Genomic DNA, 26,854 nt, shown 5'->3' on the forward strand with positions numbered 1-26,854 from the left:
GGTGTAAATCTCAAGGCCACCAAACAAACACACAGGCTGTGACGTGTGCCAGGTCAGGGGCTGCGAGCAGAATTTTTGCTGTTACAGGAAGAGCTGCAAATATTTCAGACATAACCTGTTTTCTCTCTCTGTTTTGCAAACCAACCCCACTCGCCTGCAGGCAAACAGCCCTCTGGGTATAATGACAACTGCCTCACAGTCTTCCCTGGTGAAATTACTCAATGGAATGAGTTAGAAACTGCAAAGAGAAGGAGCTGGAGGAGAGGAGGAGGTTAGACTTGCTCCTTCATGATGGCAAGAACTTGGCACTATGAAGCTCAGTGAAGAGCAAACTGCTCTGTGAGAAGCAGGTTTCTCCCTGCCCTGAGAAGCACCATGGAGGGCTGTACCCAAGGGGCATGGCTGCTCCCTGTGCAGGGTGATGGAGCAGTGCATACCCCAAATCCCTATTCTCCTGGCTGCATGGCTGCAGGCGGGATGTGTAGAGATGTGCAGGGGTCCCTGTGAGCCACTTTTCAGGGTTGTATCCTGTGCTCCATCCTGGCTTGCCTCGCTCCATGGGGGAGCCCAGCCCCAGGGAGACGAATATCCAGGCAATGTTGCTGCCTGTGCCATCCCACTGCAGCTCCCATTCCCACACAGGACAGGGCTGCCCTTTGTGACGGGCAAGAGGGGAGGCGATGAAAAGCTGGGGAGAGACCTGCCAAGGCTGGAGGGAGCCCAGTGCTGGGGGTGGGGACAGCTGGGGGAGGCTCACACACAAAGGACCGTCCTGTCTTCACACCTGCAGGGCGGCCGGGCGCTGACAGGGGGAATAGCGCCACTGACAGAGGCACGTCGCTGGCAGGCAGTGGAGAGGCGCTTCAAGTAAAGGCAAGCGGCGCGGTGACAGGAGACATGCACAGGGGAAGGCAGCTGCCGTGGGCAGGGGCTGGGGACAGGTGGAGGTCGGGCAGGTGCCTCTTGTCCTCTGTCTCTGCAAAAGCCTGGACGGCAATTTGGTGTGTGCTGGAATGTGTGTTGGCCAGGCTGTTTTCTACCACTGTGGAAGAAATAGGTGGCTTGTGTGAGGAAGGGTTGGAGCCAGGGCTCGGGCAAAGGCTGGAAGAGGCTCTCAGAAAAGGCTCCCCCCAAGGCTGTATATCTTGAAAATATACGGTAGACCCCAGCCCATTCATCAGACCTTTCCAAGAGTTTTTTCAAGTCCCAAATCAGGAACCACTGTGGCTTTTCTGCTACATCTACTAGTAATGTTTGAATCCACAGCCATGCTGTGCCCTTGGCTTTCTGTGTCATATCCAGGCCACATCCCAGGACTGTGGGTGGGTCTGGGGTCCTGTGGGAACCAGTGTGGAGAATTCAGGTGGGCATTCAGCAATGTTTTGTCCCTACAACACTTCGGTGGGACATGGGGCTGTGGTGGGCACCCATCACCACAGGGTGATGAGCCCAGGCTTCCCAGCCCTTTATTTACAGTGTGCACCAAACTGCACCGCTTCTAACCCCAAAGTACCTATGTGGCCCAGGGCTGTGAGACTTGCTTGCTCCCAAGGAGAAGCTGGAGCCCTCAGGAGATGGGGGACCTCCTGCTGTGGAATTGCCTTCTCTTCTTGGGATGCTGGGGTAACATCTCTCTTGGGTCCTGCTTCCTCCTACCCATTTTCAGCAGTGTGGGGACACCTGTGCCCACTTCTCACACATTCCCTTGTGCATGGTGGATGAACAGGGATCGGGGTGCTAGAGGAGGAGGGTCCGTGCGTTAGAAAGCAGGTTGTAGATGTAAGCAGTTTTCACGTGTCTTTGCACAGCTTGTCGTCCTGGCTGCTTTGGGGACAGACGGGCCGGGGCTGAGCCTCGGGAGCTCCAGACAGCCAGGAAAAGCGGGTGGATGGTGCCCTCCGGCGGCCCCAGGGCCGGGCTCGCCGCCAGCCCGGAGCGCAGCCACCCTGGACCCCCCAGCCTCTGGGCCGGGGAATTGGAATGTCTCTTCTGTTCTTCTTGTTTGTTTATAGAGATGCTTTCCCTCCTTTGGCCTCTGCTTTTCCCTGGCTTCCCGTTGCTGAACTCCCCTCCCTGTCCCTCAGCCCGGGGACAGCTGAGATGCTGAGCAGGCATTGAACTGCTCCTGTGCTGTTCATACAGCCTCCTCCCTGGAGAGCAGCCATGGGGTCTCTGCAGTCCCAGCCCCTGGATACTCCCCCGGACCCCGAGCCTGGCTGGCTCCCACTCAAGGGATGGCAATAGACCCTTGTCTTTAGGAGATCTGGGAGCCATCTGGTCCTAGGTAGTCAGTGAAGGGGGTATAAAGGGATGGATGGGTTGACCCTGAGAAGAGCCTGGCAGGATGGGCACCATGGGATGGGCTCTGTACAATGCTTGGGTGTCCCCATTGTGGCTGCCAGCACACCCAACTTGGGCCCTGAGTGGGACCCAAAGCATCTCTTTCCTGTCCCAGCTGGGAAGGGCTGGGTCCCTGACAGCTTTCCTGTTTGTGTTACACCCCGCTGCTCCCCAGTAGCCTGTCCCTTGCAGGGTGGAGGCAAGGGCAGCGCTGACCCTGCTCCCCTCCTGCTGGCACCAGTGACATCCCCTAGACCTCCTACAGGAGGGGGATGGAGGAATATTTGGGCTGGGCAGCCCTAGAGCCCTATGTAATGCTCCCTGAGCCTTGGGTCTCTGGGGAAGGCACATCCCAATGGCAGCTTGCAGAAGCCTTTCCCTTCCAGCTGGATTTGCTGCAGTAGAGGAAAGGGGAGGCGATGGGCTCCCAGAGCCCCCTCCAGCAGGCTGTGCTGGCTCACCCACATGCTTACACCAGGCCAACGGTGAGAGATGGCTCCTGGAGCTGTCACAGGATGACAACAGAGGACACAGGCTCCCAGCCCTGCCCTGCAGATGGGCTGAGGCAGGGCTGCCTTCAAAGCAAAACGTTTGTGCTCCCTGGCCTGCTGGGATTACAAAGTTAAGGGCTGGCATTGTTTTCCCAGTTTCAGAGGGGGTGGATGCCAGGCAGGATTAGTCCGGCAAAGCTCCCCAATGTGCTCAAAGGGGCACAATAGGACCTTGAAGAGAAGAAGCTGCACTGATGACAGGCAAGAGGAGCATCTCTCAGCAGCCTGTGCCTCCTGACGCAGGTGGGAGGCACTTGGAGCAGGTGCTGCTGCTTTGTGGCTCTGTCTCTGCCAGGACACCCTTCCCATGTGCCCCAGGACCCCCCAGCAGCACCAGTCCTGTGGGCAGGCAAATGGGACACAGGGCTCTCTGTGCCAGGGGGAGAGAGGAGAGGTGCTGGGGTGGTGACCTCGGTGCCTCTCTGTTGCTGAAAGTCCCAATCACACCTGCAGGTCCCTGGGGGCCTGTGCTGCCCATGCCTCACTGCAGACAGGGGGTGAGCCCTTTGCCCCAGGTGAAGTCTGGTCATGGGGTATGAACATGCCTGTATTTTGGGCCAGATGTTTGCTTCTCTAATTTTTGATCTTATAAATTATATTTGGCTCTAGGAACTAAATCCGCTATTGGACTGGGGGACTCTGACAGTACTTTGGAGCAGGGGGAACCCACCAAGGCACAGAGCATTCCCTGTGGCAGCTTTTTCCCAGAGCATCTCTCTGTGCTACACAAGGTCATCACTGCCATCTGGATATCCAACTCTGGATACCTCTGGGATGATGGGACGTGTGGAACCTGGGAAAAAGTGGGACACGCAGGTAAACAGGTAATGCATGCATAGGGGTTTTTTTGTTCTGTTTTGTTTTGGTTTTTTTGTTTGTTTTTGTTTGTTTTTTTATAATTTGCAATCAGGAGCAATTAGAAAGCAGAACCTGGAAAGCAACAAAACCCACACCTTCCTGGGTTGCTGTTCCCCAGGGCTTCCCTGCCCAGAGACCCACAGCAGCACTGCAGGGACTGCTCTGTGCTTGGTGCAGTTGCAGAAAGCAGGGTCACAAGGGGACTGACAGCCCATGCAGGCAGCTGGTGTTGGGTGGCACCTCCTGCCTGAAAATGGGTCCTCTGGGGGCAGAGGTGAGGGGCCAGGCCTCTCCAGGGGGAGTAGCTGGACTGGATGAAGCTCCAGGAGCAGGGCTGTGGGGAGAGTATCACCTGCAGGGTGTTGCTTCCCCAGAGTGCCAGTGGATGCCTCAAGCAGGCACTGGGAAGAGGGGAGCCTGTGCCTGTACATGGGATTTCCCTGGACTGCTCTTCTGCTCTGTGCAAGCTCCTTTGTGGCTGCGCAGACAGGTTCCTTCTTACAAGATTTTTGCTGTAGTCTCTGTCACCAGGAACCAAATTTAACTGAGTAGAAACATGTACCCGAGCAGAGCTATGGAGGTTGGCAAACCAGTGCCAGAGGCATTTATTGCGGTGTAAGGAGCTGTTCCATCAGTGAGCTGCAGTGATTGCCTGGGCTCCTTGCTGAAACCACAGCTTTGCCTGGCAGCCCAAAACACCAGCTTTTGTTTGTCTGTGATAACTTATTAGCTCTGATAACTCATTAGCTCTGATAACTCATTAAGTGGTGGGGAACTTGAGCTTGTGCCATCACCTGTCTGGCCCAGCTCTGCCAGTGTGGGTCACACATGGACTTGGCACCATCCTGCTCTGCAGCAGCCTGTGCCTGGCAGAGGCAGGTACCATGAATGAACCCAAGCTGCCAGGAGAAGTCAGACAGCCACCACAGAGCCCCTGCCTTGCTCACGGCCTGCCATATGCTGAGGCACTGCAAACCCGACTGAGAACTGAAGAGGCTCAACACACCTCAGACTTCCTACCCACCTGGCCTTAGAATGGCTGGCCTGGAGCAGAGTCACCAGACTCGGGCTGGGCTCACTTTGGGGTAGCTGTGAGGGATCTTGCTGTCAACATGGTCTCATGGAGCAGCTGGAGCATCCGTTAGGCTGCATGGGGCTGGCATGCCGTGTTTGTGAAACCCGCCGTGCTTGCGGTTGACCAGAGCGCTGAAATAAGCCCGGCCGGAATTGGTGTACTGCTCTGTATCCTGATGTGGTGAGCAGCTCCGACTGGTGAGGGTGGGGGCAGCCCCACTGGGGTGACTGGTGGCAGCAGGACTGCGGGAGCTTGGCAGCACCGGCATAAGGACCACACACAGGGCCCCATCAGCACCCGGAAAGCTCAGCCTGGCACCAACGGAACTGTGATAAAAATGAACGTGACCAGGACAGCAGCACGGGGGAGATTAATGTCAGATTGTCAGAGGGGAGGAAACTAAGGCGGACAGCACTCAGATACTGGAGCACTCTGGGGGGGCAAAGGGGTAGATGCTGCTTTTCCCAGCATTGCTGCATCTGCAGATCTGCATTCCCCGCTAGAGCCTTTGAGGAGAGAGGAAGGGACGAAGGGTTTGCCCAAAGTGTGGGCATCACCCTTGTCAACACTGTCCTGCAAATCCTCCCACCTCTGCAGGTGTGGCACCTGCCGCTCTGTATCAGCCTGAACACCAACATCAGCAGCACTCGCTGCCTGAGACATTGCTGCACATCTCTTGTGGGTCCCTGCCTGGGCTGGGTTTGCTGCTGCTCCTTCCCACCAGCAAAGTTTTGGCTATGATGGGAGTGCTCTTGGCTGGCAAGAAGGTCCTTCTCCGTGGCTGCTCAAGGAACAAAGCTCCTCTCGTCATTGATATCAGCTGCTCTGGCCTTGCCCACATTGCCAGAGAAGCCTGGTTGTTCAGTGTCTCCCACACCACCTGGTCCCCTGGTATCACCACGGTTTCTCCAGGACCCCACATCTTCCAACTGTGCAGGTACAAGAGCCTTTTTGGGGCCTCCTTTGCTCCATCACCTTTGATGACCCCAGAGGTGGTTTTGATGCTCTGTCAGACAACATTCATGTCTGATGGGTCACATACTCTTTCTCACCTGGATTAGGCAATCCATGTCCCTACCCAGCCTCCACTGCCTCACTCCTCTCCTTTTTTCCTGCTGTGCTCTGGGCTCTTTGTTTGTGTCTCCTAAGGGAGTATCCAAGACCCTAAAACCTGCCTGTGGGTGGCATCATCCCAAACAAAGTCTCACTGCGTTAAATCAAAGAAAAAAGACCCACAAACTAGAGCTTAAATAAACAGCTACAGGAGCTGGAGTCCAGTGGGGTCATGTCCACGCTGTTCACACCTTCGCCTTATATCCCTCTTGCATCCCTCCCATTTCTGCCCTGCTTCTCTCTGCATGCCGAACCTGGGGCTCGGTTCTGTGCAGATCCGGCTGAGCCAGCAAAACCCCTCAAACCCCCAGCCCAGAATGGGCCGAGGCGGGGGAACCAGGTTCCACCGCAGGAGGTGCCTCCGGCTGCCGTCGCGTCCCCGCGGCGGGCGAAGCGCGGGCCTGCAGGGACCCCTGGTGGCAACCGGGAGCCGGGGACCCTCGGGGGCAGGACTGCATCACTGGGAGCAGGACAGTGCCTGCCGCCTGGGAGCTCTGGCAGGGAACCGCCACGCTGGAATCCTGGGGTCTGGCTGGGGCACGGAGGCTGCTTCTACCGACAGCATCCCCCGAGCGGCCGCAGCTCCTGCTGCTTTTCTGCCGTAAGGAGGAGAAGGGGAACAAGGACTTTTCCCTCTCCTGGGCTGGGTGAAGAGTCAGGGAGAGGCATTTTCCGTGTCAGCCCCTCCTCTGTGAACAATGAAAGGTAAATCCTGCAGGAGCAAGGAGCTGAGAGGCAAGGTTGTGCAGTGCCCGCATCTGAGCTGCCTTGTCCCCTCACCACCTGCTGCTGGACGTCCAGGGGGGCTGAATACCCGTGATGGAAATCAAAGTCCACTTGCAAGTCAACAGCAAAGAGCAAGGATGACAAATTTTGGTGCTACCCTCCAGCAGAATAGTTGCCTGTTCATAAAGCTGCCATGAGGAAGCACCCTGTGGCACAGTACCTGATGTCCCAAAAGTAGCAAAAGCTCCTGCCTGTTCTAATTTTCTGCCACAAGAATGTCCCAGCGTGGAACATACCAAATTTTGTGGGCAGAGCTGGTCTGGGATCCTGCATGGGCTGTGCCAGTGAAGGCAGGGGGCACTGCGGGTGCAGGAACCAGCAGGGATGGGGTGAGGAGGGAGGGCAGGCAGGGTGCAAGCCCAGCTTGCTGCCCGTGGAACGTACGTTCTCCTTCTCTGTTCCTGGATCCTGTGGGATGAGGTGGCTGCTGCCCACATTCTGCTCTCGCCACTCAGGGAGGTAATGCTGTTCACAGGGTGCTCTCAGGCTTCTGGCTGAGATAAAGCCAAGAAGTTTTTGCATCCACTCACCTGCTGGAGATCTGTAGCTCACTTGATCCTCCATTCCTGACCTCACACCTTGTCCCTGCTAACCCACACCATGTGGATGTGCTCTTTCACCACCACCTCCTCCAAATCCTTTTCCTCACCCCTCTTTGAATTCCTCCAGCTTGTACCATCTCCCCGGGGTACCAAAGGTTACAGTAAAAGTGTACTGCCATAAACATAAGTACACTGAGCAGCAGGGAAGAGCGGTTTTTGGCTGCCTGGAACCCGGAGCAGCTGGATCTGGCTGAGGACAACATCATGCCTTTTAGAGGCAGCACCCCCAGGGGCTGGCCCTGAACTCTTCACTGCAATTTCCTTCACCAGTCCCTTTTTCTCTTTGCACAGCAGGTTTAGCAAAGAGGTGCCAAGCATTGTCATCGCCTTCCCCATCCCTATTCTGTACAATTGACACTGTGATGCTGCTCTGTCTGTGACGAGCTTGAAAATTTCACCGTGGGAGGATATTTGGTAAGCCAGCATCTCTGTTTTTTGGTTAAAGCCCAGCAAGCCCTGGACCAGTACAGTTTGGACCAGTTCAAGAATCAGAGGGCAAGAAGTGCACATAGTCTTTTTGCTTATGTACCTGGCTGAGAGCAAAAGCTTGTCCTAATGACAAGCCTTGTACAGCTGCCCAGTAGCCTTGTAAAGTCAGGAACGGGGAAGGATGGGGAGAGAGCAGCAGGTTCCTCAGTGGATGGATGTGGCAGGGCAGGGTGGTTAGAGGCACAATGACATGGAGGCAGACGGCAGAGCCCATGTGCCTGGGCCAAAATCTCCTCTTGGAGAGGAGGGACCCAAAGTGATGTGTGGTGTGGCTGCCTTAGCTCTGAGCTCATCACTTCTCTGCTCCCTACCCCCATGCTCCCCGAGGTGTTGGGAGGGGGCTTCTCTCTTTTGAGAGAAGCCACACCATGCCAAACTCAGAGTCCTGGGATACTCTCGGATCACTTTTGGCTCAGGTTGGCTTTCTCCAGCCTGTGTTGTCAGGTTGAGGCAGCTGCATCCCTGCTGGCCAAGTGATGCTCTGCACCTCGCAGATGTGCTGTGTGGGCCACTGCCATGCACAGCCGTCGTGTCCCCATGGAAGGAGGATGCTCCCCACTGCCTTTGAAGCCCCTGCCACAGCAGTGGCTGTGCACCACGCAGCCTGGGCACTGCACAGAGCCGTACAGGTGGCACCAATGGAGGTGTCAGGCACCCCTGACACCAGAGCCGCCAAAGCTGGGTCTGCCATGGCAGGCAAGGCCCGCACCAAGCCTGCGGTGCTCCTCCAGCCTCAGTGTGCGTGGCTGCTGACCTCGGGAGGAGGAGGCAGCTCAACACTGCAACATGGGGCCCTGCACAAGATGGCGGTGGGGCTGGGCGGGGAGGATGGGCGTCCCAGCGAGCCCACCATGGCCCCAGTGGGGTGGGCTGCCTTGGCTGTGCCTCCGGGCCCTGGAGCAGCCCCAAAGGAGCTCCCCATGCCCAGGGGACGTTTCCTGTTTGCTGCCCGTGCTGAAGCATCGGCCCTTCAACTGCCGCCACTGCTCCGCTTCCGGCAGGGGCTCCCGCCCGGAGCCCCCCTGCACTATCAGCTCACCAGATGCCTTTTTCAGGATACTGTGGTAAAACTGTGCCGGGCAGGCGCTGTCATTTGGGGTTTTCTCTCATGTCAGCTTCGAAGACAAATTGGACAAGGAGGAGCGAGAGGGGGAGAAAGAAGAAATAATAAATTTAAGCCAGAAAAAAAAAAAAAAGAAAGAAAGAATGATGCTCGCCGCCATCCTTGGCCAGGGCTGGCCCATGTGCTGGCGTGGCAATGGGTCCCCCAAGCGGCGTGGCCGGTGGCAGGCTGGGGCCAGGGCAGGTGGAGGTGTCCGGCATTGGCGGTGCTGCCTCCCTGGCACTGTCGGCCTCTAGTGGCGGTGGAGGCCATGAGGTGCTATGGTGGCACCATGGGCCCCATGGGCCCCACCAGCACCATAGGAACTTTCTTCCACCCCTCCAGGCACTGCTGCCCACTGGGACACAGTCCTCATCCCATTGCTGCTGCCTGGTGGGATACGGTCCTTCTCTGAGACACAGCCCACCCTGCGCAGGTGAGAGAGTGGGTGCTGCAAGAGGGGGTATGAGATACCCCTCACCCCTCAGCCAGCAACAGCTCAGGGTGACCCCAGACCAGCTGAGTGCTCCCCAGGCCACTGGTCCACAGCCACAAGATAGTGCTGAGCAGTGACCAGACTGGGTAGACTGGGATCCAGGCAGCACTGCTGGGGATGGAGGGAGGGACATGGTGAAAGAACACGTGGGGAGTGTCCCCCAGGCCTGCCACGGGGCTGGGGTACCCAGGGTGATATGTCCCACTGCAGGGATGGTCTATGGACAGGTGAAGGGGACAGGTGAAGCTTGCCAAAAGCCCCTGTGCTGGTGTGGGGTGTGCACAGGTGAGCGTGCAGGTGTGTGCTCCCTGAGGCTGTAACGCATCAGGAACCATTGAAGCACAGCTGCCTGCATGGCACTCGGCATGTGCTCCATTTCTGCTTCCTGATACAGTGGCAGGGTCAGGTCAGCTGGAAGAGACGTTGCTAAAGCAGTCATGCTTTTGGATGTGCTTCCTCGGTATGTACAGAGATGTGGGATCTCCAGAACCTACCACAGACATGCAGAATTTGGTCTGAGTTAAGCCTGGTGATTTTCTTTTGTTGGATGAAAAAGAAATTAAGTAAAAAGGTGGTTGGTCCCTCTGGAGCAGAGGGGAGGTGTCAGCATGGGAAGGGGAGACAGGGTTGATGGCACAGAAGTAGTGCTGGGCTGTCTCCACCCATAGAGGATGGATGAGGGGCTGGCTAGGGCTGGAGAGTGTGGGTGGGAATTACCATGCACCTAATATAAAACCTGATTTTCTTTCCAACCCCTGAGTTCAAGCATCCGCTGGAGGATGTGTTGGACCTTCTGGGCTGACCTTCAGTTCTGTAATTTCCTTTGGAGGACTGTAAGTGAGAAGCTGAAGAGGGAGAAATTGTTTTCTCTTTGCCTGGGACCCACAGGAGACATTTTGGGTGTGGGTAGCACCCTGGTGAGGAGGGGAGGTGTGGGGAGGCAGGGGGGAGCAGGTGCCACCCTGTGCAAGGCAGGTGGCTGCACTGAGCTGGGTACACAAAATCATGGCTGCTCGCTTTCGCTGGCAAATCTTGCATTTGTGTGGTTTCCTTTTCCTTCTTCTATGTACACTTTTTTTTCCTTCTCACTTGGTTTTGTTCCTTCTGCCGTGGAGGCAAATTTCAGCCCTTCCAACCTTTTGGTTCCAAACTCTGCACAGGAATAAAACTAATCACGAATTCCCAGCAGGGCTCAGCTTTAATTACCCGTGAGATGTTAATCTGCTGGAGGGTCTCAAGTGCCTTCCAACTCCTTTTAGTCTCCCCAGGCTATTTTTTCTGAGCAAGATCACAAGTGAACTTTCTAGCCTGGAAAAACTTCTGTGAAGAGCTCAGCTCCCAGCTCTCTATTGAAGGCCTGGCTATTTTTGCAGGCAGCAGGAGGACAGAGGTGGTCCTCTTCATCAGCTTGGGATTCCCTCTGCCTACAGGTCTCAGGCAGAGGGAACTGGCCATGAGGGTGGCTGAAAGGAAGAGGAGCCCTCATGCCTGGATTCTTGGCAGCAGTGACTACATCCCTGCCCAAGGTTGCTGTGATGCTTTGGGAACCTGCTGGCTCTGCTTCCTCACACTTGATGAGCTGCCAAGCCTGGAAGAAATAAGGGATATCCTCGTGAAGCAGCAGCTGGAGTTCAGGGAGATCCTGAAGCCAGCCAAAAATGGTGCCAGCAAGGCTAGCCCTGGCCAGGGACCTGCTGGACTGGCTCTGGTGGCAGAAGCCAGCGTGGTGACACTGACTAGAGGATGGAGTGGTTGCAGGAATTAAACAAGCACAGCCTGAGCCAAGTGTATGAGAGACTCAGTTCGTTGATGGCTGTGCTGATGGGACTCATTCAGGCTGTTGTACAGGAGCTCCTTCCTAGAAAATCTATCCTCAGCAGACACCTTGGGACTCATATCTGCCAAGGGGCAGCTTCTGGGCATATCATCGTGTCTGAGCAGGGACGTCATTTGGAAACCTCCTTAGGTGCACTTACAGTTTGTAAAACCCCACCATAAGAAAGATTTTAAAGTCAGATCCCCTCAATCCCTCAGAACTGAGGGGAAGGACATCAGGAGATGGACAGCTGACTGGCCCAATGGCCCTCATTGTATTTCCCCTTCCCAAAAGGAGGCTGCACCCTTTAAATTTGGCAGAGACAAACAGCCACAGCCCTAATTGATCTATCTGCTGCCACCAGGTGTTGCTCTGCCTCTTCCCCCTGCTCCTGCAGACGCTGAGCTCCTGGTAGGTGTTGTGGTTTTTCCTCCTTCTTTTCTTGTTTATTCTCAGGTGTAAATTTGCAGGAATTCAGAAATTTTTGAAAAGTTCCCTGATGTATGTGCTGCTGTGGGCTGTTGTCACAGGCTGCCCCTTCACAGGAGTTCTGCAGGGAGGTTGTGTGCTTTGGGGTGTGTGAGGTGCCTCCTTGCTGCAACTCCCCAATAGCTCTAGGGGTTGCTGGCACAGGGGAGCAGGTAAAGAAGCTGGGTACCACTTTGGGGGATAAACTCACCCTGAGGAATGTCACAGCACATGTGTCTCCATGATACTTCATAATCCACTTGAAAAGGCTGTAAGAGCCAGAGCCTGCCTCTGCAGGGGTCTCTCACCCAGCCCAAGGACCTGTACTGAGCCCCAGAGAAGGGACATCCCCAGGCCACCCACCCCAAATTGCTCTTTCCCTGTGCATGAGCTGGCCCTGAAGGAGCAGCACTGGGGGCAGAATAGGCTCAGGGTGTGCAGCGTGGGAGGCTGTGTCCCTTGGAAGGGTGGCAGAAGGGAGCTGTGTGGAGAGGAGTATCACTGAGGCAGCTGTTTTATTCCCAGCTGACGGAATTGGGGCAGCTCTCCTTAGGGACCAGAGGCCTTTTTAGCTGGGGCTGCCTACGTTCATCCTGCCTATTTATAGCTACTGTCTTTGCAGATTTGCAGATGTGGTTTCCATTAACAAGCAGGATCTGAAGCTGCCCAGCAGCTGAGGGCCAAGATGTGTGATGATCGATCAGATCCCCCTGGGGTAGGAAGGGAAAGACATGGACACACCGTCAACCCCACAGGGCTTTGTAATGTGCACTACAAGCTCCACTAGTATTCTCGGGGGTCTGAGCTGCCCATGCAGCCAAGACAGAAGTGGGATGTGGGGAAGAAAGGGTGGCACTGCCTTTCCTCTGCCAGGGGGAATGGAAAGTTAAGGGTGTCTTTGGGATCACCAGTTTGATCCTCCTTCTCCTCTCCTGCACTTACCTGTTTTGCCTGGGTACAACAGGCAGTCCCTGTCTGGCTTTGGATGTTCCTGGTACCTCTCAAGTACTGTGTGTGTTCTGACTCAATGGGTTAGCAATGATTTAGTTGATTTTTAGCTGTTGGTTGTCCACACCCTGGTCAGGCAGGACTCTGGTTTCAGGGCTCCCAGCAGCACCTGCACAGGGAGCAGAGAGTCAGGGATTCAGGCTTGCTCATTCTGCTGCAGGGTGAGGTTCCTGGGCATGGGAGGGAGCTCGCACCTGGTGACAATGTCATGGGCACCTGGGCTCTGGCCTGCTGCAAAATACTTACTAACCACTTTGGAAGCTCTGTGGCCTGGGGCAGAGGGCTCTCCTACTGTGTCCTCTGTACAAGGAGGAAAGCATCCCAGGAAAGGATAAGACAACTTTTATCCAACAGAGGCTAGTAAAGGGCAGACATGGTCTGTGACAGACCTGGGCCATGTGGGTCCAGGACAGAGGGACAGGCAGTGCAAACAGCCTGGCAAAAGGCTGGAAAACGTCCAGCTGCTTGTGCATATCGAGGCACAGGGCTTGCAGGCAGCACTGGGCCACAGGGGGCTATATTTGTCCCAAGCCCAACACAGTGCCAGTGCAGGTACTGTGGCACCCCTCTCTCCCCAGCACTGCCACTATTGGCAGTAGCATCCTCCTGAGCCACTGCTCTGTGGGGCAGCCCTGTGCTTGCCCTGTTTGTAGGCAGCCTCCAGGCCTTCTGCCGAGTGTGCTTCCCACAGGAGGCTGCAGGTGCCCAGCAGAGAGAGCTGCACACCACTTACCACCCTGCCCTGCACACCCACTCATGGGCAGCTGCCTCTACCCACAGCTCAGGGCAGGCAGAGGGACACACAGCCCCTCCCTTCTCTATGAGGATCTCTATCTATTTTGGTAAATAACTAAGCCAAGCAAAGGCAGTAGGGAAAATCCACATTGCTGTCCCTGCAGCCAGCTCTGGGATGTTTGACAGTGCACTGAGACAGAGAGGCACAGGAAAAATATGTCTTATAAGAATGACATTAGCAGCGAATTGCATGCACCCCTGAATGTATCCAGGTGTGAGCAAGGGCCTACTTGGGCAGCACAAGGGATGCAGAGACTGTTGTCACATGCAGCAGGAAAGCATGTGGCACACTGTGAGAGGCTGGCAGGAGAGGCTCTGTTGTGGTTTTCTCCTTGTAAGGGTGTAGGTGCATGTAAATCCCTAGGAAACAAGGGCTTGGCTTTCTCTCCTGCCTGGACCAGGGCCTTGTGAAGTGGCAGAGCTCCGACCTCGAGGCACAGGGCTGACAGGAGGCAGGAGTGCTCAGGGCTGAACTCTGCCCTGCAGGGAACTGCACTGCCTGGCCACGGGAAGGACAGGGCCACCCAGCCCCTCTGCCCCCCCCAACCCAGCACAACACGTACAGGCGAGGCAGTGGCGGTTTTATTTCAAAGTAGAACAAAGGTATCTTTTATTCTTTCCAGAGATTTGACATTCAGGTTTGCCATGAGCGTGTCTGTGCTCAGACTGGCTGGTTGTGTGCATTTACCCAGAGCACATCTATACAGGGAAAACCAAAAGCAGGAGACTGTTTCATAACCTGGCTGAGTCTCACCTCTGGTAAAGAAACCCTGTTACCCAGCCAAACAGCATGATGGTGTGGTCCCTTGCACAGCACGTGTTGCTGAGCAAACAGGCTTTATAGAAAAATCTAAAAACAAAACATACTTTCAGACATTCCACATCAACTTTTCCCCTAATTCTGCTGGGAAGGAGTTTTGGCTCAAAGTGTACGCACTCTCCTCTCCCTCCATACCTCTCCCCTCCACATGGTCGCTAAAGCAGAGCTACAGCGCGTCGAGGATGTTGTCGATTTTGGTGACCAGGTCCTGGCGCTTGTTGGAATGCATCTTCTCGTTCTCGATGTACGTGTCCTTCTTGAGCTTGCCCGCCACCAGCCGCTCGGCCTCCACCGACGACTTCAGGACGAGCTCCTTCACCTGGCCATCGAGCTTCTGAATCTCACTCACCTGACAGGGTGAGAAACAAGGGCAGTATTAGAGGAGACAAAAAATCATCCCTACGGTGAAGCTGGAATAGAAGAGGTGGTAAAACATGGAGCAAAAGATGAAGTCAGTGCTAAGTGGAAACATCTCTGGTCCCTGAATATTGCCTCCCGAGCCATCACCTCTCCCTGGCATCACATTACGAGGAATCATTAATGCGTAGCTAAGCAGTGGAGAAAAAGGTGCTCAGAGGACCCGGGAGCTATATTGGCAGGAGACTGTTAAAAAGGAGTATTTAATGTCAGATTTTAAAGGCTTCGAACTAAATCGCAACTCTGACAGCTGAAAGATGTCCCTACAGTTAATGTTCGTGGTGTGTGAGTCTGCCATGACAGAGGTACTCTTTGAGTTAATAACAGATTAATTGAGGTGGCTGCTGATCAAATGGACCTCAGAGACTAAAGTGTCCTTCACTTGGAGTTAAGTGGCTGTTCCAGGTAAGTGTTGAAATATAGTGGAGGACAGAAAGGATAGTGGGTGTGTACTCACTGTGCCATGGCTTTTAACATGGTACAGTGAAATATTCCAAGGAGCATCATGTTACCAAAACTGTGTCAGCACCAAATTCAAATGTGCAAGAAAATAAGAGATGAGGGAGAAGATTTTGGTTTGACTGGTGTCAGTAGTGAAGTCAGAACTGATACTGTGTTGATAGTTTCCATTTTTGCCTGTGTCACTGCCATGAGCTCAACGAGAAGCATCAGGATTGTTACAAAAGCATTAATGTGTAGTCATGCAGCTGGTTCACGGCCTACTTAAGAAATAGCACAAGCAGCTGTTTATCAGCAACGCTTAACAGGCCTGCATAACTGAGATTACTGCAAAAGTAACACTTTTCACACCCCCTGGCAGGGATCAAGCCATTTTCAGATAAAAAAAACCCCAGACTGGCTGCAGAAAGTAAACCCCAAATTAAAACTCATGTAAAATACTCAACAGAGCCAAGAATAGGAGAGTTGACAAAATAAATTTGAATTTCTTACTTTATCACATAAGTCAGAGCCTTCTGTCTTCAGTTTAGACTGCAGAGAGGCTATTTCATTTGTCAGGGCCTTGTGCTCCATCTCCAAAGACTTTTTGCCACTGTTCAGGGTGGAGATGTCCCTTGATTGCTTGTATTTATTCACTGCTTCATCGAAGTGACGGTACAGCCCAAGCCTCTTGTTCACCAGAGTAAGCACCTGCTCTGTGATGCAGGCAACCTTCATCCGAGCTTCAGCAGCCGGATCCTGCAAGAGGACAGGAGGGAAGATCAAAGCAGTCATTTCTTTGACCTGCATCAAGCCATGCCTGCAATCTGCCACAGGACTATTACAGAAACTGTTCCCTTTGCAATTAAGTCAATTGACAGTAATTAAGTGAATGGTACAAGTTCAGCACTCAGCCCAGCCCAACAAATAGCTTAACAAATAATGAAAACACTGCAGAAGGAGAACTGCAGACATCCTGCTTCTCAGGGAGATTACTTTTCATCCAGAAGGCAAAACAGTGATCAGCCTTAGGACATCAGTTCAAACCCTGCTGGAGTACCAATGTTCAGGTTCCATAAAAACAGGACTCCATTTAAGCATCTAATAAAACATCTGACTGGTGGGAACATTCAGTGAGAATTAAGGGTATGAAAGACCTCCACCCACCAGCTGAGGAAGCTACTAATGCTCCCACAGGGCTCTTCATCATACAGACCTTAGTGATGGAGAAATCCAGTCTCACGTAGACAATCACAGTGAAGAACAAGATGTAAAAGGCTCCAACCACCAAGAGAGGCTCCTGCAGCATCAGGATTTTGTTGAAGGTGTAGTGGACCTACAAGAGAAGTTCCAAGCACTGAGCAGTGACCGATGTTATTACAGCATGTAACTCCTCAGGGAGCAGCAGAGCCAGACGTCCAGTCCAGCAAGTGTTTATTTCGGGAATCTAAGTGTTTTGTCCATGCCACTGAATTTTTAGAAGGAACAACACTCACCACAATGTCCTGGATGTGCTGCTCCACCAGGTTGCTCTTGTGTGCCACAATAACGGGACGTCCAAAAGTGTCCAGGTATGTGTAGTGCAGCTCGTCCGAAGCACGATTGATTTCGTAGGGGCTGTCCACATGGATATTCCTGGGGACAAAACCAGACAGTCCCATATGACTCTACACTGTTTGAGATGATGCAACCTAGGACTTGTCTGGCCAGCTGTGACCTCTAGCACAACTTCAAGTAGGCAGTCTCAGCAATGCTCTAAAAGGAAGCAAAGCTGTGTTCCAAGGTCTCCTCCACATGCACAGTCATGGTTTTGATTCACTGTCCTCAGGCCATTAGAGTGGGCTGGAAAATTGCCACCAACACAGCACTGTCTGCAGTAACAAGCCAGGAGTAAATGACACTTACTTGGCACCTTCTGGCAGGACGATCTTGACAGTCAGAGAGTCTGTAACTTGCTCATCAAACACATGGTCAACAAACCTCATCTTCAGGGCATACTGATCACCTAAGAGTGCAGACCAGAGAGTGGTTACAGATCCTTAGAGAACAAGGGACAGCCCTGAAGCTCAGCTCCCAACAGAAGCAGGAGCAGAATTTGGATGGATGAATTGTGCAGCAGGGGGCACTAGCTCACCCAGGTATACTTTAACCAGATGTCTACAAAAACCTGAAGGAAGCACAAAAAAGCTGGATTTGCATATTCTAGAAATAATAGCTGGCAACCGCTGTTGCTAAGGTGCAGCATACCGCAGCTTTCAATTCTTTATTGTACAGAAACCACCCTTAAACACAGAGCAGAAGGCTTCCTATTCCCTGCCCCTTGCCACTCACCAAGATTGTAGAGGTATTCGTAGCTTGGCAGGTTATAGCCAATGATGTAATGGGTTTTCCAGCCCCCAAAAAGCGGGAATCGGGGACGGATCTCCATCTCCACAGAGTCATCCAGGACAAGGAGGTGGCTGGTGGAGATGTTCCCAATTTCATCTCTGTAATAGACATCCTGAGCAGCAGCTGGGAGAATGGTCTGTACAGAGAGAAGCAACAGTCAGTGCATCGGACAGGAGTTATTTCCAGTGAAACTGGCAAAACCAGTATTGGCTGTTAAGCCTTGAGAAACTGTGCTCCCTCGTGAGACATGACAAAATGGCCATTCAGTTGCACTGAGTGGTAAAACTGTGCTATTATAAGCAATCACAGAAGTGGCTCCCAGCACTAAAATCACTTGGCCTCCCAAATGAATGTGCTCTCTCCAGCCCAGTTTCAAACACCTCAGACAGCAAGGGATCTCATCATGCCCACCAGGACAGCAATTCCCTTTTCAATCCAGCCTGCTGCCCTAGCTCACTGGACTTGCTGGCTTTACAGTCAGCAAAATGAGATTTCTGTTTGGCTGCACCACCTTAGAGAATTACAACAATCAATCCTGGAGGGTTCAAGCAGAGAGAAAGGTTTTGGCTCAGATGGAAACACAATACTTTTCACATCTGGCTAGCAGAGCCACAGCTTTAACTCTTGTTGAGAGCTTTGTGAGCAAGGAATGAATGGCTGAGTTTCCAATTAATACTGTTCAACGTGATGAGGATATGGCAGAGAAGGCAACGCTGAAAATAAGAGGGTGGGCATAGAATGAATGGCCCTTGCACAGCAGGAAACCAAAAGCAGAGTTGTCAGTACAAGGATAAGGAGCTTAGAGGGTCCCTGAGATTGGAGGGGTGGAAGTGTGGAGAAACACTACATGCCCTGGTATGTGCAGTCTGTGTGGCCAACAGATGCAATAAAACATATAACTTCCTAATGCTGCCTCCAAAAGCTATTCCTATCTAGCATGAGCCTTCTCTGAATATAGATTAGAGCTTTAATATCCCTTATGGCTGGGGTATGGCTACCAAAGAAAAGGCAAAGGATAACTATTTTTTTTTTCCTCTGGGGATGTAAAAAGGGGGAAGCCACAGTTAAAAAAATACAGGTTGAAAATGTCAACCTTAAAAGACTTGACAGAAGAGATCCCACTGTCTGGCTGTCTCTGGTAGTCATATCTGGAGAATGGCCCTTTCAGCACTGCTCCTGTGTGCTTTAAATCAACCGTCTCTTCAACCGCAATGTTGCCCCAGTGGGACACCTCGATGACTCGTGTCATGCTGGTGATGGTCAGGAAGGGACTGTTATTTTCGTAATGTACCTTCAGAGTGTCCTAACAAGGGAAAAAACAAGATAAACTATTAGACCTGAAGGAAGAAGCAAGGTCCCCTCACAATTATCCACTCCATGTGCCACAGAGACCCCTCCATGGCAGATGCTGCAGAGATGACTCCGCACAGGAAGGTCTGAGACACCCAGCCCAGTTCACACTGGGTACCTGGGGGTACTCACAGGTTACAACCTGTACATTTGGCTGTGTTATGAAGGTGAGGGGGGCCAGAGATGCAGTGTTCCGCACTGCTGACACACCCCTGCCAGAGCCACTTAGATACCAGCTTGGTTTGTTCTGTGGACACCAGGCAGCAGTCAGCAATCCCATCTGTATAGGAGCACCTTGCTGGAGCATGTGTTCCTGGCCTACATGTGGTCTAACTCGGGCTTCACCTGCAATTCTTACACAAAGGCCTCTGCTTCCTTCTCTCCAGCCTCTCAGACACATCTCCCATGTCTGGAAGATGCTCTATGCAGAGCCACAACCCCTTTGCACAGACATTTACCTGGCTGTATGGAGGAATGTCCTTGAAGGGGCCATACTCAATCATGTCCTCAGTGCGGGAAGGGTTTCCCAGCTTGGTGTAACTCTCCACGTTCCTAGAGGCCAGTTTGACCCGAGTCGTTTGGGTCTTGGTGAAGTAGGGTGAGTAGAAATAGTGATTTCCTTCAAAGACCACAAACTGCTTCTCACTTTGGGTGATGTGGGTGGGGTAGGGCTGCAGGACGTGTGTGAAAACCATTTCAACAGAGACACGGATCTTGGCTCCTGGTGCCAAAGGAGATGGCAGCTTCACAGAAAAGAATTTTCCACTGGAAGGGAGAAGAACAGGTAAGTCATGTGAGATCTCCCCTGAGAGAGCATTCAGATCAATCCCCTGTGGAAGGGAGCCCGTGTATCATGTGTGATTTGGGCCAGTATTTTACTTGCTCCTCCAAGATGTACAGATGTCTTGTCCCAGCACATGTGATTACTCTGGACTGGGGAAGCAGCACAGGGTGAACTGTGTCCAGGCAGAGAGACAGTCTTTGCTTCGCAAAAGCACCTGGCTCCCCTTTTGGAAGTGGAATGAATGGTGACACATTCCCTCCCTGATCCTGCATTTATAAAGCATGCTTCATTTATAAAGCATGCTTTTATTTTTTTGTTCTTCTCCAGATGACAGGAATTATCTGAATCAAAGGAAGCGTGTGTATGTGTCCAGAAGACAATTCGCAAACATCTCCAGCACCTGTTCCCACAAAGTCTGTTCATTCTCAGTTTTTTGCCCACAGGATCTAAAATTAAGGAATGGCCAGAAAATTAGCAAGGTTTTGGACTAAGGTTCTACAGAATGGATTTAGACTTCACCAAATCGATAAGGATCAGACTTCATGTCAATCCTGGCAGCCCAAGAGCAGGATCACATGAGGCATCCAGGCACATCAGAAACTATGGTCCACCTTGACAACTTAACTCTGCAGCTACTGCCCTCTTGAAATCCAGCTGCACTGTGCTTTTGAGCCACTTTACAGGCAGTCTTTATCTCTCAGCTCTCACAGCTCAGAAACCACCTTGCTGCCCAGTCTTGCATCATCTGCACCATATTCCAAGCTTGGCAGTGCAGATCCTCATACCAACAGTAGCATCCTCTCTCCCTGCAGCAGGCAACAGCCTGTGCTGGGCTGTAGGACCCAGCACACTGCGATGCTCCCCACAGGGCAGACTGAGCGGTGCTCTGGGCACACAGCCACAGAGCACTTAAACTCCCTGTAATCACCACTGCCAACCCTCTGAGAGCTCAAAAGGGACCAAAGAGTAGGAGCATGACCACAGCTATAACGTTTCTCTCACCTGGTGTCCCTTAATAAAGGGCCAGACCATTACTCAAGGCACTGAGTACAAGAGCCTAAGCACAGCTGAGCCCCCACAAAGGCAGCTGAGTTGCATTTGAGAGAGATTCACTTCCTCATAGGGTGCTCCCCTGACTAGCAGCCGTGCATGACTGTGCTGGGCTCAGTGCAGAGATCTAAAATCTCTTAAACCTCATGTGTTATCTCCCAAGGAAAGAGCACCAGCAGGAGGGGAGTGACTTCTACTGGGGACTCCTGAGCTGCAGGAACTGGATTTGGCTGCTTGTGTGAACCATGCTCCCTGCTTCTGTAACACCCCAGGATGCAGTCTGAGTACAGAATGGACCTTTTCAGGAAGAAAAGACTCTAGGATCTCTAGGTATGTGGAACAGGGGTGGTATTTCTGCTTCACCATGGGGACAATTATGAAACCCTCATGCACAATCTAAGTACTGACCTTTAAAGGTGATACTCACCTTTTGCCCTTAACTTTAGTCTCTCTCACTTCCAAGGTGTTCTCCTCCTCTTCCTCACCCTTTACCTGCTCCAAAACAGATTGATCAGTGTGCTGCTTTTAAAAGACTTAATATGTCCAGGGCAAACTCCATACAGTCCCTCTATGGAGCTTTTAGGAGTAATGCTCTCCAGAAAGTATAAGTTGAATATATAACTAATTTATTAAGAAAATGTAACAAAAAGCCCTTTCACAACGGTTTCATGAATACAAACTGCAGTGTGGTCAGTGAGCAAAAACAGATACTAGAGGTTTCTGGTAATTCTTGTTCCTCTCAGCCTGGTTTCCAAGCCTGCACAGTCACTATAACTTGGGCAAATGAGAATACTGGTCAAACGCTGTTGTGATTTCTCTTGTGTGTAGGGAACGAGCAGGGCACGGGAATGCGGCTTGACCAGTAGAGTTATACTACAGACCTCTGTATAGAGATATAGTGTATATCCTGCAGACCACTGTATATACCTCTATATGGTATACAGAAATATACACACTGACGGTACTTGTGGGATTAGGAGAGCCCTGCTGCTCGTGGGTAAGCACTGGGCCCCCCCGGAGATGCCGGCCCTGCTCGTGCCGTGCTGGCGCGACCCTCGCACCGCCGTGACAGCTCTGATCGCCCTCCCCATCGCCCCCCAGGCCGTGCTGCCTCCGCCGCCCCCCCGCCACAGACACCCTCGCCTTCCCCCCGCGGTGTGCGGGATCCGGGAGCGGCGCTGTGGGATCCGGGAGCGGCGCTGCGGGGCCCGGCAGTGCCGACGTGTCCCTGCGGGCGCGGGGCCGGGCAGCGCCCGCGGCCCCCCGGGAGCGGCGCTCGGCCCCCGCTCGCCGCGCTCACCTGCACGCCCAGGTGGGCCAGGCGGGGCTCCAGCCCGGGCTCCAGCGCCAGCAGGAAGGAGGAGGCGGCCGCGCCGCCCGCCGCGTTGGCGAGGCTGAGCTCGGCCGAGACCTTGGCCAGGTGCGTACTGAGGTCCAGCGAGCGCCGCGCCTCCTCCAGCAGCAGCTCGGCGCCGGCCCCGGCGGCCGCCAGGCAGAGGAGCAGGAGGCGGCACAGCAGCCCGGCCATGGCCGGCACACCGCGGGGAGGGCACAAGATGGCGGCGCCCGCGCTGTACGGGCAGGGCACAAGATGGCGGCGCCCAGTGGGAGGAGGAGGCTCGCGATGGCGGCGCCCAGCGGCGCTTGAGGGCCGTCCCCCTTCTCCGCCTTCTGCGGTGCCTGAGGAGAAGAGCTGGGTGCGTTTCTGTAGAGCCCCGGGGATGGCTCTGGCTTTTCACAGTCCCGGAGTTTCCCGGAACCCAGGCTCCGGCGGCGAGCTCAGCGGTTCCCGCGGTACGCTGGGCCCGTACCCCTAATGAGCCCGCAGGCCTCGGGGCTAGTCAAGGACTTGCTGGGCCCCGCTGTGGTTTCCCACCTTTTTACCTGAAAAGGAGCAAAAAAACCAACGATAACAAATAAGCTGAGATGCTCAGGACTTCCACGTGCTCCTCAGCCACCTCTCCAGCCACGGCCCGAAGCAACTCGGTTGTCTCCCCATCTTTGGCAGCAGCCAGTTCCTGACAGGGTTCCGGCAGCAGCATCTTCAAGGGGCCAAAGGTGTAAATCCTGGTAGAAGTGCTCAGCATGGGATGGCACAGAGGGGCTGTCAGGATGGGTGGCACTGAGATGGAGTTTGATGCTTTTATTACCCTGAGCCTCAAACTGGGACAGTTTGTCTCTCTGGCTTGGCACATGGGTCGCTACTGCTCTGGCTGGTGAGGTTTAAGACAAGTAGATTTTAACTTGAGCCCAAATCCTCTGCTAAAAAGCACTGATAATTGACAGCTAGATGATGCCAGAGTAGAAGTGCTGCAGGCAACAAAGGCATGGTAACCAGCCCTGAACTGACTTAAAGAACAGCTGGAGAAAGGAAAATGTTAGTGGTTTAACACATGACCAGGGAAGAGGTGATTGACACTTTATTCCCAAACATCTAAAGCAGATAAAAGCGAGGAACGGATGTCGTCTGCCACGATTGCTGGAGCAGGGCTTTTGCCTCTGAGCCCTGTGGGACAACAGACCTTTCATGTTTGCATAATGTGATCCAGGAGTCGACCTTTCTTTGAAATCCTAATATGAGTCACAGAGCAAATTCTCTGATTTGGCCTGAGATTGCCAAGTATCGGAAGGGGATTTCCTAAATTATGTGCTTGGATCTGGAGTCAAATAGCCCCTTGGCAAAGGCTAAGTAAAATGGAGTGTCTCCTGGTGTGATATGTTCAAAACAGTGTAATTTCTTAACTGGCCTTCCCTTTCTCCCCTCAACACCCCCCCCCCCCCGTTCCTATCATGGAAATTTTCTTGGCAAATGACTTCCATTTCCTTTTGATTTATTTAGGCACCAGCCCTGTGAATTTGGCAGCTGGCCTGGTACAAGCAGGTAGTTTTGTCATTGTGTTTTGGGTGACAGCAGTGCTATATTCCAGCAGCACAGCAGGACATGGCTGCACGGGTGGGTGTCCACCTCCTCAGCTAGGGAAGTGTTCCAGGTCCCTCTGCTCTCCAGGAAAAGCCTGTTTATCTTGGCACTCTTCTCCAAAGAGCCAGGCTTTGGGGCCCCAGAACTGAGTAGGCATGTTCAGGGGGAAACAACTGTGAAACATGAGGGGCTGAGTGAAACAGCCACCTCTAATTTAAGGCTGGCCAGTGGTGCAGCATCTGGGGACTCCCTCCAGTTGTCTAGCTTGGGTTTTCTGTGGAAAGTTCCTCTGCTAGGAACGGCTGTCACTGTCCTTCCTTCCATGTGTGACAGGGAATAAATGAACTCCAGTTGGCCTCTTTAATAACACATGCAGCTCAAGCTTTTATTTCCCTCTTTCCCTCAGGGCAATTTCTCCTGGCAAAAGGAGGGAAAGAAATAAATGCACATGTCCCTTGTGTCTGGAGATAATTGGGCTTCATTTATCACATCTTGGGCCAGAGGTTGCTTTCCTATGGGTTCATCCCAGAGGCTGGATTTGAGTCTGCTGGCGAATGCAAGTTTCAGCATCTGACCCATCTCAGACCCCAGTGAGCTCTGAACCAGGCTGTTGTACACTAACCTTGTGTTTGGATCCATTTCTTATTGTGATAATTGAGTCATGCTGAGCCTGCACAGCATCTGCTTCAAGACTTCAGCCCTACCACATAGGCTAAAATTATCTTTAGGTTGAAAAGCTGCTGCCTTTGGGCTTGTTCAAGGCTGAGCTTGGCTCTGCAGGCCCCTCTTGCCGCTGCCTTGTGAGCGGTGCCAGGCTGTTCATGCATGGGTTTGTTCGCAGCTGCCTGTGGCCCCTGGCTGGGTGTGCTGGTTGTGGTGGCTGGGACAGCTTGGGGACACCTTGCAGGGTGTGTTTGAGCAGGGACGGGCTGCTTCTGCAGGCGAGGAGCACTGTGGGACCCTCTGCTTCCTAATTGTCCCAGGCTGCAGCGTCTGTATGCAGATCTGGCCACCCAGGCCTGCTGCCAAGCAACAGCAAGAGCCAGGAGCCCAGAGACACTTATTTTTCTCTCTTTATGTGTTGAGGTTTTTTTTTAATTCCCTCATTGTGAGGAATGTCCCCCCCAGCAGTACTACCCCAGAGAACTGTGGGTCAGGAAGCAGCATGAGAGAGGTTACCAGACCCTGCTGCCATCCAGTGTAATTCCCCAGCTCCCGGTGTGCTGTGGAGAGAGCGTGTTACCCTCAGGGCCACTGAGCAGTGGGAGGGGAACAGCCACAGTGAAGCCAGTGCCAGCCCAGCTGTCTGCCAGGTCTGAGGCACGAGAGTGGTCTAATAAATGCCTCTGGCAGGATCAGCCACGGACAGAACTGCACCCCAGGAAAAACCCCAAGAAAAACCCTACGCTCCTCTGTTTTTACAGGGCTGATGCCAAACTCAGAGCTGTGTCATCTGTCAGAGCAATTTGTTCTCAGGGACAGAAGGAGAAGTTATTTTCCAGCAGGAGCGGGTTGGCTGTGGCTACAGGAGCACACTGAAGCCTGTAGCAGCAGGGAACAGGATTTATCCTGGTGTGATCCTCACACCAGCAGGGAGCTTGCATCAGGAATATGCAGGGACCATGAGGTAATTGTGTTGCTCTCAGAGAACCCCGAGTCAGGGGCAGGAGATATTAAACAGGCCTGTGGATGTGAAGCAGAAGTCATCCTGGCAACGCCTTGCAGATTTTAACACAAATCTCTCAGTGATCCTGGAAAACACACAAGCACGTGGCTCTCAGTCTTAATGACTGAGAAAAAAACTCCCTGTTTCAGATTCTGTTGGTGTTTCTGTCCATGTGAAATCGAACAGCCTTCTGGCTGCCAGTGGGAAGCAGAGGGCACTTCTCTGTATGCAGTCCCAAGTGAGGTGTTGCAGTTGCCAGCCGTGAGAGCACAGAGAGAACACGGCAGAGTTTGCTTAGCCTTGCTAAGGCACTTGAAAAGCAGCTGGGGAAAGAGAGAAAAAAGTCTTCCATTTTCATTATTTTTACAACCACATTTTTTAACTAGTCAGCATAACTCACACTGAGCCTCTGCCAAGCAAAATACAGTTATTCTTGTTTGGGGTTTGCCTGTGATTTCCATGGGAGTGGTGGGCCTGGAGGGGGCTGGCTGGGGTTTGACTCTTGTGCTTTGGTCAGCTGCACTGGAAATGTGTCCTACCTTCACAGAGACAGTGGTGATGGGGCACACTCTGCTCAGGGGCTTTTTTTTCCAAGTTACTTTAGGTATCTGCAGTTAACACTCTCACCCTTACAGTGCTCACCTTTCTTTAAAATAATGTCTTACTACTTTTAAAAAAATCTGTTTTCCTCTCCATGTTAGATGACAAGACTCAGAAAAACTAGTGAAGAAAACTCTCTCTGTGCACAGCAATTGTACAAAGCATTGGGAAGCACACAGAGAAAACCTGCTGGAAGAAAATGGCACAGTATCTGAGTTTTGTAAGGAGGTGAGACCACTGTGTGACGAGTGTTGTTGCAATAAGGAAGAAAAAATTCAAGCAAAAAGGAGGCTTCATCACTTTAAAAATTACTTTTAACTTTGTTTTTAAAACTTCCTAGAAATGTAACTGAAATAGCCATAGGCTGGAAGTGACTGGCTGCAAATGGAAAAAATCTGCTACACGTGTGCAGCTGAAAAGCAGAGCCTGAGCACGTGGTCCACTCGAGGGGACTCACTTTGGGCTGAGGTGGGTCTGGATTTTTTCACAGGATCAAGGCTCATTTTGGATAGAGGGAAAAGTGCTGGTTTAACAATATTAAAAAATGAGGGTGTAATCAGGGCTGCCACTCAAGTATTTCCTGGTGCAGACAGGACCTGAGTGCAACACCCCCTTCAAACCAACTCTGGATTGGCCTGTTCACATCGTCCCGCAGCTTGAAAATGCCTTCAGTGGACTGTCAGAGGAGGAGAGAGGAGGACGGGCTGCACGTCCTGGTTTGAAAAGACAAATGCTGCCCTTCATGGAGAACCAGGGGGCAGAGAAGCTGCTGGCTGTCCTTCCAGGCTCCAGAGGAGGTGGCCGGGGGTCGCAGCCATGGGCAGAGCGGGGACATGCTGGCTCTTGGGGCAGCAGCTGAATTGATCCTGGCACAGAACCACACCTCTCCATTTGCTCGTCTTCCCCAGGGTCGGCGGCGATG

The 26,854-nt window shown here is 52.9% G+C and overlaps 1 protein-coding gene and 1 long non-coding RNA gene across 3 annotated transcripts; one reads left to right on the forward strand and one right to left on the reverse strand.

Moving 5' to 3' along the window:
* Nucleotides 1-14,064: 14,064 nt before the first annotated feature.
* Nucleotides 14,065-22,309, reverse strand: RPN1 (ribophorin I). 2 transcript variants are annotated; one of them, XM_032698919.1, is made up of 11 exons: nucleotides 22,047-22,289; nucleotides 21,174-21,238; nucleotides 19,371-19,677; nucleotides 18,656-18,865; nucleotides 17,506-17,698; nucleotides 17,080-17,179; nucleotides 16,671-16,809; nucleotides 16,391-16,510; nucleotides 15,688-15,933; nucleotides 14,455-14,668; nucleotides 14,065-14,349 (listed from the first exon to the last, which is right to left on the reverse strand). In XM_032698919.1, exons 1-10 carry the CDS (start codon nucleotides 22,272-22,274, stop codon nucleotides 14,486-14,488), a joined length of 1,791 nt encoding a protein of 596 aa, XP_032554810.1. In that variant the 5' UTR covers nucleotides 22,275-22,289; the 3' UTR covers nucleotides 14,065-14,349; nucleotides 14,455-14,485. The 2 variants fall into 2 exon arrangements, with proteins under 2 accessions (XP_032554810.1, XP_032554809.1); XM_032698918.1 differs by having other exon boundaries at nucleotides 14,065-14,668; nucleotides 22,047-22,309.
* Nucleotides 22,007-26,365, forward strand: LOC116792185. Its single transcript, XR_004359025.1, has 4 exons — nucleotides 22,007-23,627; nucleotides 25,091-25,293; nucleotides 26,034-26,160; nucleotides 26,273-26,365. It is a non-coding gene; the product is annotated as an uncharacterized LOC116792185 (long non-coding RNA).
* The last annotated feature ends 489 nt before the right edge of the window (nucleotides 26,366-26,854 follow it).

This window comes from Chiroxiphia lanceolata, chromosome 11 (genome assembly GCF_009829145.1).
Source record: "Chiroxiphia lanceolata isolate bChiLan1 chromosome 11, bChiLan1.pri, whole genome shotgun sequence".
NCBI lineage: Eukaryota > Metazoa > Chordata > Aves > Passeriformes > Pipridae > Chiroxiphia > Chiroxiphia lanceolata.

Coding starts and splice junctions, on each gene's coding strand:
- RPN1 (XM_032698918.1), bottom strand. CDS start 22,274: ATGGCCGGGCTGCTGTGCCGCCTCCTGCTCCTCTGCCTGGCGGCCGCC. Junction 17,699..18,655: donor CTTCTGTCAAGTCTTTTAAG/GTTGACATTTTC, acceptor CTCTCTGTACAG/ACCATTCTCCCAGCTGCTGC. Junction 16,511..16,670: donor AGCACATCCAGGACATTGTG/GTGAGTGTTGTT, acceptor CTTCTCTTGTAG/GTCCACTACACCTTCAACAA.